Source organism: Biomphalaria glabrata, chromosome 8 (genome assembly GCF_947242115.1).
Source record: "Biomphalaria glabrata chromosome 8, xgBioGlab47.1, whole genome shotgun sequence".
Lineage (NCBI taxonomy): Eukaryota > Metazoa > Mollusca > Gastropoda > Planorbidae > Biomphalaria > Biomphalaria glabrata.
Window position 1 is genome coordinate 27,073,816 of NC_074718.1, and position 13,378 is coordinate 27,087,193.

The 13,378-nt window shown below is 37.0% G+C and overlaps 1 protein-coding gene across 4 annotated transcripts in view; it reads right to left on the reverse strand.

Moving 5' to 3' along the window:
• LOC106072780 (uncharacterized) overlaps window positions 1-13,378 on the reverse strand; it is a 152,689-nt gene that overhangs the window by 22,805 nt on the left and 116,506 nt on the right. For all 4 annotated transcript variants that reach the window (XM_056037894.1, XM_056037891.1, XM_056037892.1 and 1 more), the window contains one exon: window positions 4,925-5,134. In XM_056037894.1, the coding sequence (XP_055893869.1) occupies window positions 4,925-5,134 (210 nt within the window). The remainder of the gene's footprint in view (window positions 1-4,924; window positions 5,135-13,378) is intronic.

Below are 13,378 nucleotides of genomic sequence, written 5' to 3' on the forward strand. Positions count from 1 at the left end.
GAAGAGAGAGAAAGAAAGAGAGAAAAAGAGAAAGAAAGATAGAGAAAGAGAAAGAGAGAGTGAGATAGAGAGATAGATGGAGAGATAGAGAGAGAAGGAGAGAAAGAGATAGAGAGGAAGAGAGAGAGAGTAAGAGAGAGAGGAGGCGAGAGAGAGAGAAAGAGAGAGAGAGAAGGTGAGATATAGGGAAAGAGAAAGAGAAAGAAAGAGAAAGAGAGAGGAAGAGAGAGTGAGATAGAGAGATAGATGGAGAGATAGAGAGAGAAGGAGATAAAGAGAGAAAGAAAGAGAGAGAGAGAGAGAGGAAGAGAGAGAGAGAAAGAGAGAGAGAAGGCGAGATATAGGGAAAGAGAGAGAGGAAGAGAGAGAGAAAGAGAGAAAAAGAGAAAGAAAGATAGAGAAAGAGAAAGAGAGAGTGAGATAGAGAGATATATGGGGAGATATAGAGAGAGGGAGATAGAGAGAGAGATTAAGAGAGAGAGGAGACGAGAAAGAGAGAATGAGAGAGAGAAGGCGAGAGAGAGAGAGAAAGAGAGAGAGGGAGGAAGATAGAGAGAGAGAAAAGAGTAGACGAGATAGAGAGAAAGAGAGAGAGAGATAGAGAGAGAGAAAGAAATAGACAGAGGGGGAAAGAGAGATAGATGGAGAGAGAGAGAGAGGGAGAGAGAGAGAGGGGGAGAGAGAGAAAGAAAGAGAGAGAGAAAAGATAGAGAGAGATATAGAGAGAAAAAGAGAAAGAAAGATAGAGAAAGAGAAAGAGAGAGAGTGAGATAGAGAGATAGATGGAGAGAGATAGATGAGGCGAGAGAGAGAGAAAGAGAGAAAGAAGGCGAGATATAGGGAAAGAGAGAAAGGGAGAGAGAGAGAGATGGGGAGATATAGAGAGAGGGAGATAGAGAAAGAAAGAGACAGAGAGAGGAAGATAGAGAGAGAGAGAAAGAAAGAGTGAAGGCGAGATAGAGAGATAGATAGAAAAAAAGAAATATAGAGGGGGGAAAGAGAGATAAATGGAGAGATAGAGAGAGAGAGATATAGAGAGAAAAAGAGAGAGAAAGAGAAAGAGTCGAGATGGAGATAGAGAGAGAGAGAGATAAAGGTGTATTTAGCAAGATTGAGATGTTTATTTTCGTATTAGCTGTAATACTAATGTGAGTTCATGCTTATATCTTTGACCAATGGACAAATTAAGGAACATAGCGCAGGGGGTAAATTGCTATTTATTGCCTTACATACCTACTGGGGATACTGAGGTGACTGAGGGAAACAGTATATGTACCTTACTTATCCTAGACTCCTCTATCAAGTTCCTCCCCAACCTAACGACCTTATTCCCCTTTCTCCTTCATAAATATTTTTTTTTGGGGGGTTATAGTTCAGTTCTCCTCCTTCCTCTGTTCTTGGTGTTCATGTTATGAAGCAGTTCTAGCCAGCAACATCTTCAAAGCATCTGAATGTAAAATTCAATTCATTATCCCCGCCATTTGTGTTTCTTTTAGCATTCTGTCGCTCAAATACTTCCTTTTCTTTTAGCATTCTGTCGCTCAAATACTTCCTTTTCTTTTATCATTCTGTCGCTCAAATACTTCCTTTTCTTTTATCATTCTGTCGCTCAAATACTTCCTTTTCTTTTAGCATTTCGTTTCTTTTTCCATTCTGAACTTGTGTCAAATTAAAAACACTGTTTCTTTTCCTCCGACTAAACAATTGTTTAAATCGTAACAAGATAAGATTCTGAAATGGCGCAATACGTTAGTTTCTACTATATGTTTTGGATGTTCTCTCAGAATTTAAAATGATTAGCCAAACATCCTGCAGGACGGCGAGGGTATGTCGGCGAGAAGGATTCAAACCTAGGACCATTGAGACGGCAGTCTAGAGCGTAAACTCTACAACCAGGTAGCCAACCATTCGTACTTTGTCACCACCATGAGAATTCGAGTATGTTGGGTTTGCTCACCAAATTGGCTAATTGTACTAATTTTTCATTTAACGGAACACTTCGCACATCCTGAGTATTTAGCAAACACTTGACTTATTTTGTAAGAGAGGGTAATTCACATCGTGGCCTACTAGTTAATTATTCCAGTAGTTCGTAGAACACCTTTTCAAGCCTCGCGGAATACTAGAGTTCCACGAAACACAGTTTGGGAAACACTGTTCTAATTTGTTTAAACGCGTCTTGAAATGTCAAACCTATCTAAACAAATAATCTAGTATAATGTGCTGTCTAAATTACGTACTGTTATAGAGTAAGGTTCTCTCATAAAAAGCCAATGAAAGTAGGTTATTGCTCTATCGTTAATGCTATTTCATTAAAGAGGTAGTAGTGAGGTTGTGAGGTAATTTAGGGAACGGTGAGATGAGGTGGGACTAATTAATTTACAAAAACAAAAATAAGTCTAAGAACTATATTTCTCAAGACAAATCACTTCCAAGAGCTCCGCTATTCTACTTTTTTATTGGCTTTTCTAACTCCGCGCTTATACACAGTTCTTGATTTCCGTTTCCCATTGGGAGACAAATTCGCCGTCTGTCAAAATGTTGGAATTACATCAGGTAACGAAACGAAACAAACAACACCGGTAGCTTACGTTAAAACAAACACAAAGACGTAAAAGTTCAAAATTGGTAAACCAGAGCAGACGAGATGCTGGCACCAGAGGTCTACACTCAGAATCATGGGATGGGAAGACGTCCCCGGTGTTAATGTTTTTGAGAGTACACTAATTTGTCGGATCCATTCGGCGGGCGGACGAGTAAAGAGGAGATAATACCTCCTGTATGCCCACTGGGCAAATTACACGGGCAGACGTGGGAAACTGAGAAGCTGAGTTTTGGATAAAAGATAGAGAGAAAAAAGGAGAAAGTTAAAAGTTGTATTTTGTCTTTTGTTCTTTTATTTAGGCGGGAGAGAGGAGGAGTTATCGCACTTATTCATTCCACTCTTATAGCCTGCATTTGATTAGTTACTTTAGAAGTAGTTTTTTTGTTTTTTTTTTGTTTAAATAAATAGTTTGGTAATTTAGTATTCAATGCAGATGGCGATTAGATTTTCATTGGTATTCAAATGACAAAGCATTATTTCATTGTCCATTTCATATTTGGTTTTTGTTTGGACATAAACATGTGACCTTTTGAAAATAAAGCGTGTGTGTTTTTAACATGTACTCCTTATCAATTTTTATTTTTACTTTTATAAAAACAGCCGGCTACATTGTACACTACAAAATGTAGCATCCGTATTGGCAACTACAGTAGGTAGCATCCAAATTGGTCACTACATAAGGAAGCTTCCATATTGGCCACTGCAAAAGTGGCTTTCATCTTGGTCACCACAGAAGGTAGCTTCCGAATTGGCCACAAGAGAAGCTATTATTCATATTGCTCACTACAGAAAAGCTAGCCTTAATATTGCTCACTACAGAAGTTATATTTCAGTTGTCCATTACGTATGGTAGTGACCACTAATAACACAGTACCAGCGTGACATAATTATTGAATCTCAATCTAGAGGAAACTTTTACATTTATAAAATTTCCAGAACTTGATTTCAAACGGTGCCACCGAATGTTAATAGCAAGTCACTGTATAGACGTTTCGAAAGTAATGCATTGGATTTTTTTAAAAAGTATATTACTTTTTAAATTCTATATTCTTGAATGTCATATCAATATCATGTTATTTATTGTTATTTTGAACTTTTTGTTGTATTCTTTTTGTAGCTTACAGGGAGAGAAATCTTTCTTTCATTTGCTATAACAGAATGCGCTGTCTCGTGTTGTGGACTCCAGCAGTTGGGTGTACAATGTCTTACAAAAAAAAAAAAAAAAGAATACCAAATATCGATATCTGAGATTCGAGTGAGTGTAGAATCGAGCATTGTGTTTCTGTGACCGACCAGGGCCCCTAATGGAGTTATCTTTAATGTCCCAGGGAGACAAAAAGCTCTTTAAGAGATGCGGTCCTCTCTCTCTCTCTCTCTCTCTCTCTCTCTCTCTGTGTCTTTCTCTCTCTCTGTACGTATTAGTTTTCAAAGTAACACTTGAAATAGGGAAGTAAAAGAACGGAGAGTTATCCAGACTTGGTGTGGCTCGGAAGAACATTATTTTAGTGTGATTGTAATTTACTTTATTAACTCCCTTCCCTCACTTTCGTTTTCAGTTCTATATCTCTTAATTAATCCCCTTTCTCCCTTTCATTTCTCTCCATTCCTTTCTCTCTCTCTCTCTCTCTCTCTCTCTCTCTCTCTCTTAAATTGAATTAGTATAGTGCAACTTTCATCTCTTTTTCTATATATTGTTCTTTTTCTGTCTGCATAGCTTTCTGTCATTTTCTCTCTCTCTCTCTCTCTCTCAGCGAAATATTTTCTCTACATCTTTAGCTTGTCTCATTTGACAACATTAAAAACAGCACTACTCTTTATCTTTTTAACTTAAAACTTCATGACATTGTGCCTGTCCCTATATTTACTGCATCCAATGTACAATAACACTATTGTCTTACTTAACGATATCTATTTTAATAGCATTCAAGATCAAATTCAAACCACTGTCCAGAGTATACAAAAAAAAAGGGAAGGGGGGAAGTGAGGGGTGAGAAGAAGTGAAAAAAAAATTTGAGGGAAGGAGAACCATGAACATTGTCTATAAAATATATTTGGAATTTTTATACACATTTATATTGAGTTGAGAAGATCCTACTTTTGTGTTATGTAGCAAGTACATTGCCTCGTAAATGTCAAATACGGCGACTTCCTGGAGACTAGTAGACGGCAGAGTCGTTTCTAAATCGGTAAGGTTTTTTTGTTGTTTTTTTTTTCTGCCCAGCTCTCTAACCTCGTAAATGAAACAATGAAGTCGCTGAATGCCATTACATCCTTACACTACATTACATTTCTGTTTACGAATCCCATGTTATGACTTACGTTTCTCTTCAACGACACGTCTCTCCACCGCTTTTGTGGCGTCCACCAGCGCCCTCACCACAGCGTTGAATTTGACCACGAAGGGGTCCAGTTCCGTGCTCGCAGTCTCGCCACCCACGGCGGAGAATGGGTTGGGGTTGGAGCCTGGTCTGGGTTTATCAGCGGCGTCACCACTGTGGTAATCATCACTGTCATAGCTGTCGTCTAGGTCTGTGGATATAACACACAAAAATAATAAATGAGTTTCTTAGATTACACATTTTTGAGTAGATCTGGACTTTCTATAAATCAATTGATAGTTTGAAATTTGGTTTTTAAAAACGTTCCCGTATAGTACCTTTCTCCTTTATGACGTATTATTAATGCCAAGTACCCATTAAGATTGGGTGGAATTAGGGAAGTGGTAGAAAAAGGTTATTGGGGCGTGGTGGTAAAGCGGGAGGTCCCGGGTTCGAATCAGTGAAGACTGGGATTTTTAGTTTCGGGATTTTTAGGACACCCATGGATACCTAACTTTAGTTGGAGAAAGTAAAGTCGATTGGTTGTTTTGCTGGCCACTCTCGTTAACCGTCTGCGACCAATTAAGATGACCTTTACATCATCTGCCCTATAGACCACAAGATCTGAAAGGGGACATTACTTACTTCTACTTGAAACACCAAACGTAGTACCAGATTCCTTCATTCCCACCCCCACCCCCTTTTTTTTTTTATTACAACCAACAGTACAATTTTATGTTGCAGTTATAAGTTACATAAAAAATATCTAAGTAAATATGCAAATGAAGATGACTACATTTGTAGCGATATAAGGCTAGGTGTATGGTACCGCTATATTATGCACTCTTTGCGTTGAACTAGAGGATGTGAAATTCAAATTGTAATATTATTGACAAAGCAAACGTGTTCAAGAAAGTTGGTCTATATGTCTGAAAGTCTTTGAAAATGAATAAAATAAAATATATCATAATGTTTCGTCCATATTATGAGATGTTCAAAGATCAAGGTAGATGTTTCAGTGTATGATGTTTGTGCTGTGTTGATTCAGAATGAAAACAAACTATCAAAAAAGGAAAGATAAACCCTTAACTAGTTTAACTCGCTGACCTCCCTTGCTAGGCTAAGGGAAGATTACAATTATTCAGCTTATCTGACATAGCCAGACTGGGTTCATAAAATTTTAATGATTCCGTCAATAAAAGTTGTATTTTTATTTTATCTTCCGTTTTTTTTTTCATAACTTCTCTACGAAATAAATATAAATAATTTATTTCCTAGGTTTTAATGTGCGACTCAAGGATACAACTTCTTTCTTCGGCGAATCAAGGCCACGTAGGGACATAAAATAAAGAGGTGTCAAAATTATAACAAACTTGTTGCATATTCATGAGAGTTGGAATAATATCTTTGACAGTATTATTTTATTTATCTACGCAGAGATATTCAAATGGATTATATGACTCTAGCAAACAACGAATGGAAAAGTTCCCCACACACACACATACAAGAACACAAAAACAATACGTTTGGTAATAATAATATAGAAGATATTTCACTTTCTCTTTCTGGGGGTGAGTCTATGTGAAGTCTCGGCTATCTAAGTGTGACCTGAGTTCCAGCCCGATGTGGACATTAGTAGTTCGAGACTTAAGCCGAACCCCTCATGGGCAAGAAAACCTTCTGCCACACACGCTCCTTTCTTCTTCCTCACATGTCCGCAAAAGAGATTGGAACAAAGAGCTATGAGCATAGGAGCACAGAAGTCGCGCTATGTAAAAGCAATAATAATAATGATGTGGGAAGCATGGTCGAGAGGCTAAGTGCGCTTGAACTTGGCTTGGCTTGGCTACTTTTGAAGGGGGCTCGAGGTTCGACACCCGACTCGGGCAAAGTAAAGTTACTTGGCGCCTGAAGGCAGCACGGAAAAACCTTCTCCTAGATACCCCCTCCCCACCCCCACCCCCCTTCCATTAGTCCACAACTGAGATTGGACCAAAGCGCTCTGAGCATGCTATAAGCATGAAAGTAGCGATATATAAAAGCCATAATATAAAAAACATAATAATAATAATAATTGCAGTAAAACTATCTTTGTAAATATATTTTCGGAGTGTACCGAGTGTACACGTGAGACTGAAAAAAAAAATATTATGAATAATAATATCTTCAGCTTTACATCGTAAAGACATTCACCTTGACTTATTATTTTAGACAGATATAGATATACATGAGTTTTATAAAGCGACCAATAATTGTAGAGGTCCACACTGTTGATTTTATAGTTGGTCAATGTGTAAACACTATTTTCAAGTATGCAAGTGAGAACTTGGCTCTGTCACGAGTGGCTGCGGGGAATAAGCTTTTTCTACGCCAGTGCAACGCAGACAGAAGTGCGAAAAAGAAATGTGAATTACTGTTAAACCTCTTCAGTTTAGATGCGTTCTTAAGATAAAGGGATTCGCTGCTTCCGAAGCTGTTTCCCTTTGCGCTGATGGTATCGATATCTAGGTGCTTTCGTGATCATAGAGCGATTACGGATATTTTGTTGCTTTGAGGGAGAATCCGATTCGTTCGTAATACGATACCGATCCTAAAGAACTGTTGGTTTCATTGCCTTCAATTACGTGTAAAGCATTCCAAACCATCATACAATACATTTGAACAACTGTTTGAAAACTGAATTCATTCCTCAAAAACTGAAATGTATTAACACACTATAGTGCCATACAAATAGACGCTGACGTTTATACATCATTACTATTTTTTCGTTGCAATCAGCGAAGTTCACATTTTCGAAAACATCTCTATACTATTTAATATTTATCTCCCTTTTTCTTACCAGCGACTCTTATGTTCATATAAAAAGCATATTTTTTTTTATTGATTATGTCTTTGATTCATGGAGTTTTTATTTATTATATACCTTGATTGATTTATTGTGTTCTGATTTATTATAGCTTTGATGATTTAATCTTGAATGAAATATATCTTAGATTTAGATCTTGGAATCCGTTCGTCTTTAATGTATTCAACTTTCATTCATTGTATTTTGACTTCTTTATATTTGATTCACTATACATTTGATTCACTACACATTTGACTCACTATAGCTTTGAATACTTAAATCTTAGATTCCTTATTTATTATATATTTCATCCACTTTGCTTTTATTCATTAAGTCATTTATTAAATACATCTTGAATTCATTAAATCTTTGATTCGTTCATCTTTAATTCATTATATCTGTGATTCATCATATCTTGTCTTAAACTTATACAGTTATTTACTGTACTCCCCCATTCTATCTTGACGTCGCCATATAAACAAAAAATAAGCACATTCGTCATTGTAAATATGCCTCGAGTGATAATATCCCACCTATCATTATGTCATTCCGTAACTAAATGTTTAGAATACATTTTTCTCTAAGCCATTTTTTTTTTTACGCTACATAATTTTTATTGTCCATAAAAAAATAATTATGAAGCATAACTGCTGGAATCGACTACAACTGACAACGATATTATATATTTTTTTTATAGACATGATACCTCTCAACTCCTCACAGTGCCGGGTTTATAAGCTAGTAATGAAAAATTCTAGATAAGGTGGTCAGCGGAAATATATTTGGGCACACACCTGCGCCCGCTGTATCTCATTATAAATATTTAAATGTTTTGTGTGTGTCTTTTTGTCTGTTTTCGTGTCTGTCTGTTCTTTAGTGTATCTCCGAAGTGAAATGTTTAGCAAAACGTTATGAAGGAATAGCAGTTCCAACTAAGTAGCTCAGAAAATAATCATTGGTGACTCACATTAAATAAAGCAAGTCTATAAATAACAAGTTCTTTGTGTATTCGGTGCATTGTAGTTTTTGACAAATTATGTATTCTTAGAAAATATATATATACATTTTGCAGTTGACTCGATCAAAGAGTAATACTTCTGAACTCTTCCAATGGTAGTAAAGAAGCAAAAAATAAATATTTGTTTTTTAATTGGCAATAGTCGTCTTTCAAAACCATTTTTTTTTGGATGATTTATTTGGAAGTCTCCATCTTTTTAATTGATTTATTTTTTTTACGTTTCCCTTTATGTTCCATTACGTCGTCCCAGCATTAATCTATGTCGCTTTCTCTTCTTTTTCTATCGTGATGGGTTTTGTCGCTTAATTAAGATGTCATTTGAATGTGTGCCAAATGTTAAATATTAAACTGTGAACAATGGGAAGATAATTGTGATTTACATAATAAGGAAGTCCTTTTATTTTAAAACAATTGAAAAAATTGTTTGTTTGTTTTTTTTGGTATCAATGCGCCATTTGAGCGTGTCTCCAGTGAAGAGGAAATGGAGACGTAGACAAGAAATAGACCAAAACACTGACGTCTGCTATCAGGTGTCAAGAAGAATTAAAACTAAAGAACAGCGAAATATTCCTTGATTTCGAGAAAACCAAGAAGTGGATGGGGTGTTGGGGAGGGGGAGACAGAGGTGTTGTAGAGTTAGAAATCGTAGGTACTGTGGGGGGGGGGGGGATAAGTCTATCTAACAGCATCTAGGTGCGTGGCACGCAAAATACAAGATTTTATGTTCTTTGGCCGCGAATGGTTTATAACCTCCTCACAACGGTAGATAGCCATCTCGCGTCCTATACGTGTGGCCCTTGAAAGGTATTAAACTTTTTTTTTCTCTAGTGTGTTAGCATTTTCTTAGATTAGCAACAGAGAGGCCGAATTGGTAAAGGAGGGGCGGGATGTTGGGAGAACATTTGGGTAGAAGACGATATGTCTTTTTTTTTTCTTCTTTTTTGTTTCTGCTTCCCAGTAGAAGGGAGGTCGAGTGAGAAATTTGGAAGCACACATAGATCTAGATTTAAATTTAGGATTATTTGCTTTAAACTTAGTACGAGACTGGATAATTGCTACCTTTAAAGGACAAAACAAAACAGCCTTTTCTTTTTCTATATATAGGTAAAAGATGGCTGCTGTTAGGCGCCTCCGCGGTGTTCAATGCAGATAAACCAAACTGGGGTAATACTCAATGAAATCCATTAACACCGGCGAAAGGTCAAACAATCAATAGAAGTTAGTCGCCGCTGATACTGAATGTAGAACAAGACGTTTAATTGTGAAGATGGGAACCGTCGAATGTCAGCTGACTCTCTACGTTCATAACAAGTATAGCAAACACATTTCATACACATTGGTAAACACATTTCATACACATTGTTAAACACATTTCATACATATTTTAAGCACATTTCATACACTTTTGTTAAACACATTTCATACACATTGTTAAACACATTTCATACACATTGTTAAACACATTTCATACATATTTTAAGCACATTTCATACACTTTGTTAAACACATTTCATACACATTGTTAAACACATGTCATACACATTGTTAAACACATTTCATACACATTGTTAAACACATTTCTTGCAAATTGTTATTCACATTTCACACACATTGCTAAACACATCTCATACACATTATTAAACACATTTAATACACATTCTTAAATATTTTTCATAGAAATTGTTCTAACGATGGTACAATATTGATATGAGAGTATTCGAATCTACTGCTCAAGAAAATGTCCCAGTTAAAATGTAGTGTTTCAAATTGTTCTAGCCTCCTCTAGACGAATTGAAGAAATAAAACTCGTATAATTTTATGACACTACAAGATTCATGTCTATGTATCAAATATTTTTTAAACTGACACTGATGCTAGTTTACAGTCGTCACTGATAACCACGGGATTGGCCTTCCCTCCAGTTTCAAACAGCTTCCCTCCCCCCCCGACGTTTTAGTTTGTATACACATAGGCAGCCACACTCTTTGACTTTTTCTTTCTCTCCGTTTCTCCCCAACCCCCCCCCCCCCCACTCCACAAACCATAATAATAAATAACAATTGCAGGTTTTGGCGGCATCAAAATATCACGTTTCCTATCGGGGTTTCCCAATAAAAGTTAAAGGTTGCTCACGCTGACTCTCGCGAGATTTGCATCAATCTTTAACTATACATTTAGATGAACCAAAAAAAAAACAAAAACAAAATAAATAAATTATTAGGCGTATGGGGGGGGGGGGCACACAAAGGGGCAGTGGAAAGAATTTATTTAGAAATGAAGTGTGTGTATGTGGGGGGTGGGGTGCTATATGGGACTAGTCTGGAGTGAGCCGCTTGGTGTCCATTTTAAATTTTGAAACATCTTATCATGCTGCAGTCAAATCTGGCAATGAACCTCTGTGCCTGCCCCTCCCTCCAATCTGTAACCGGTGCCTGGGAGCATAAGTTGGTACACGTGTTCAAGTTACGATGGAAGAGGAAGGGGCGGGTTAAGATGGGGCGATGGGGGCACCCGACTATCCAAACGAAATAATGTGGAAGTGTTATGACTGTTTCAAATCTGTGACAGAAGTTGGAATTTAATCGGCTGCATCTTTTCTTTTAATGTCTTTCTGCACAGCTTCTTTCTTCAAGATGGCGCTGTTTCACGATATACATCTCTTTTTCGTCTCTCTTTATCCACCTCTCTCTCTCTCTCTCTCTCTCTCTCTCTCTCCCCACCTCTCTCTCTCTCTCTTTCTTTTTTTCTAATACACGTTTTAAAATATTTATAAACTATAAAATCAGACAATGTACATTTATGCCTTAATGAAAAAACACCTATGCACCTAATAAGAACCACAACGTTGTTATGCTTTGTTAGTAAGGTTTTTGGTACACTAGAACAATGGTTCTCAAACTTGTTTTAACTGGGGGACACTTTTATGTAGTCAAAACTTGCCCACGGCCCCCTAAGTGAAAATGCCACATAAATTTATAGCATATAAATTACAACTATAGAAAAACAACATTTTGTTGAAGGAGTCTACACTGAAATGATAACCTAACAATATTTTAAAATATTAATGATTTGAATGAGGTTGATGAGATTTTTTGACTGTATTTATGTCCGGCTCAATGTAAGTAGCCACCGCAACGAGCATAAATTTGTAGTCGATTTCTTTAAGTAGTGACGAGGTTCATGACGGCACTGAATCCACGAAGTACCGAAGAAGTAGAAGAGAAACCAGTCAACCACTTCTGTACGAATCTGTGTTTGAAACCAGAACTTGTGGTCTCCTTGTTCGAGCATTGGATTGTGGATAGTTCAATAAGCTGCTCCTGTATAAGTTTGGGTTGATCTGTGATTGGGATCTGGGTTTATCTACGCATAAAAAGGGTCATTACACAGTCGTGAATCTTCAAGTGAAGAATGTCTTCAAAATCTTCATATTAGAGTAGTAAAGGGCTAGTTTATTAGTATTCAAATTACACGATCAGATACACTGATTTTAGCAAAGAAGTTATTTCAATTGTATACAATTTTCATCTTTTTGTTGACCCCAAACGGTCGTCTGGCGGATTCTAGGGGGTCCTCGGACCTCAGTTTTAGAACCACTGAACTAGAAACAAAACTATTGCACTAAATACAGTGATGCGATTTAATGTACTGTTTATGCTAAGCATTCAAGGACCCCATGAAACATCTACGACCATCTATAATGAATGATGTGTCTTCCACGTATTAATTTTTATTGCATTTCTTATTGCTTGATACATGACCAGCTTAAATAGCTATATTACATTCGTAATTTTAATTTTTTAAAATATATTATTGTTACAGTATGTCAAGATGTTGAGACCTCGCGCCCCCCTCCTCCCCAAATCTCGAAAGATGGTGCTAGACAGAACAAAAGAAGACACTGAATGAATTAATCTGGTCAAGAAAGTGCATGGATTATATGATTATACGATTATATATGCGCTTTAATGTGATTACGGGAGAGCTGGGAGGGAAAAGGGGGAGTTGTGTGGGGTCAAGAGAGATGTTCAGTACAGCTTGAGTTCGTGTCTTAAGCAAGGGCGTGACCCTCTGAGGTGAAGGTCAACTAGAATGTGGTCTTGCTCTGTTTATAAGTGAAGGATGTTACGTAACACAAATGTAGACTGCTGACAAGAATTGGGATAATCCCTAACGCTATTGTATGTAATGGATGGCACAAATTTTACATCTTATACAAGTTAAATTATTTTTTCGTCGTTTTAAATCGTTTATTAATGTTTGAAGGACTTTTCACCAGCCATGTTAGTGTGTTGAAGAAACATACACGATGTCACTGTCCTCACTCTCACTAACTCTCTCTCTGTTTCTTTGCTTCTCTATTCTTTCTATTTATAATCCTCTCTCTCTTTCTCTCTCTTACTTCCTTTCTCCTCTTTATTTTCTTGTCCTTCTGTTGCTTCCCTTATTCCTCCTTCGTCTCTCCTTCTTTTTATCTCTCTCTCTCTCTCTCTCTCTCTCCGCTCTCCCTTCTTTCACTATCTCCCTTCTTCTATTTCTCTCTATTCTTCCTCTACCAACCTCTCTCCTCTCTTCTTCCTCTCCATCCCATC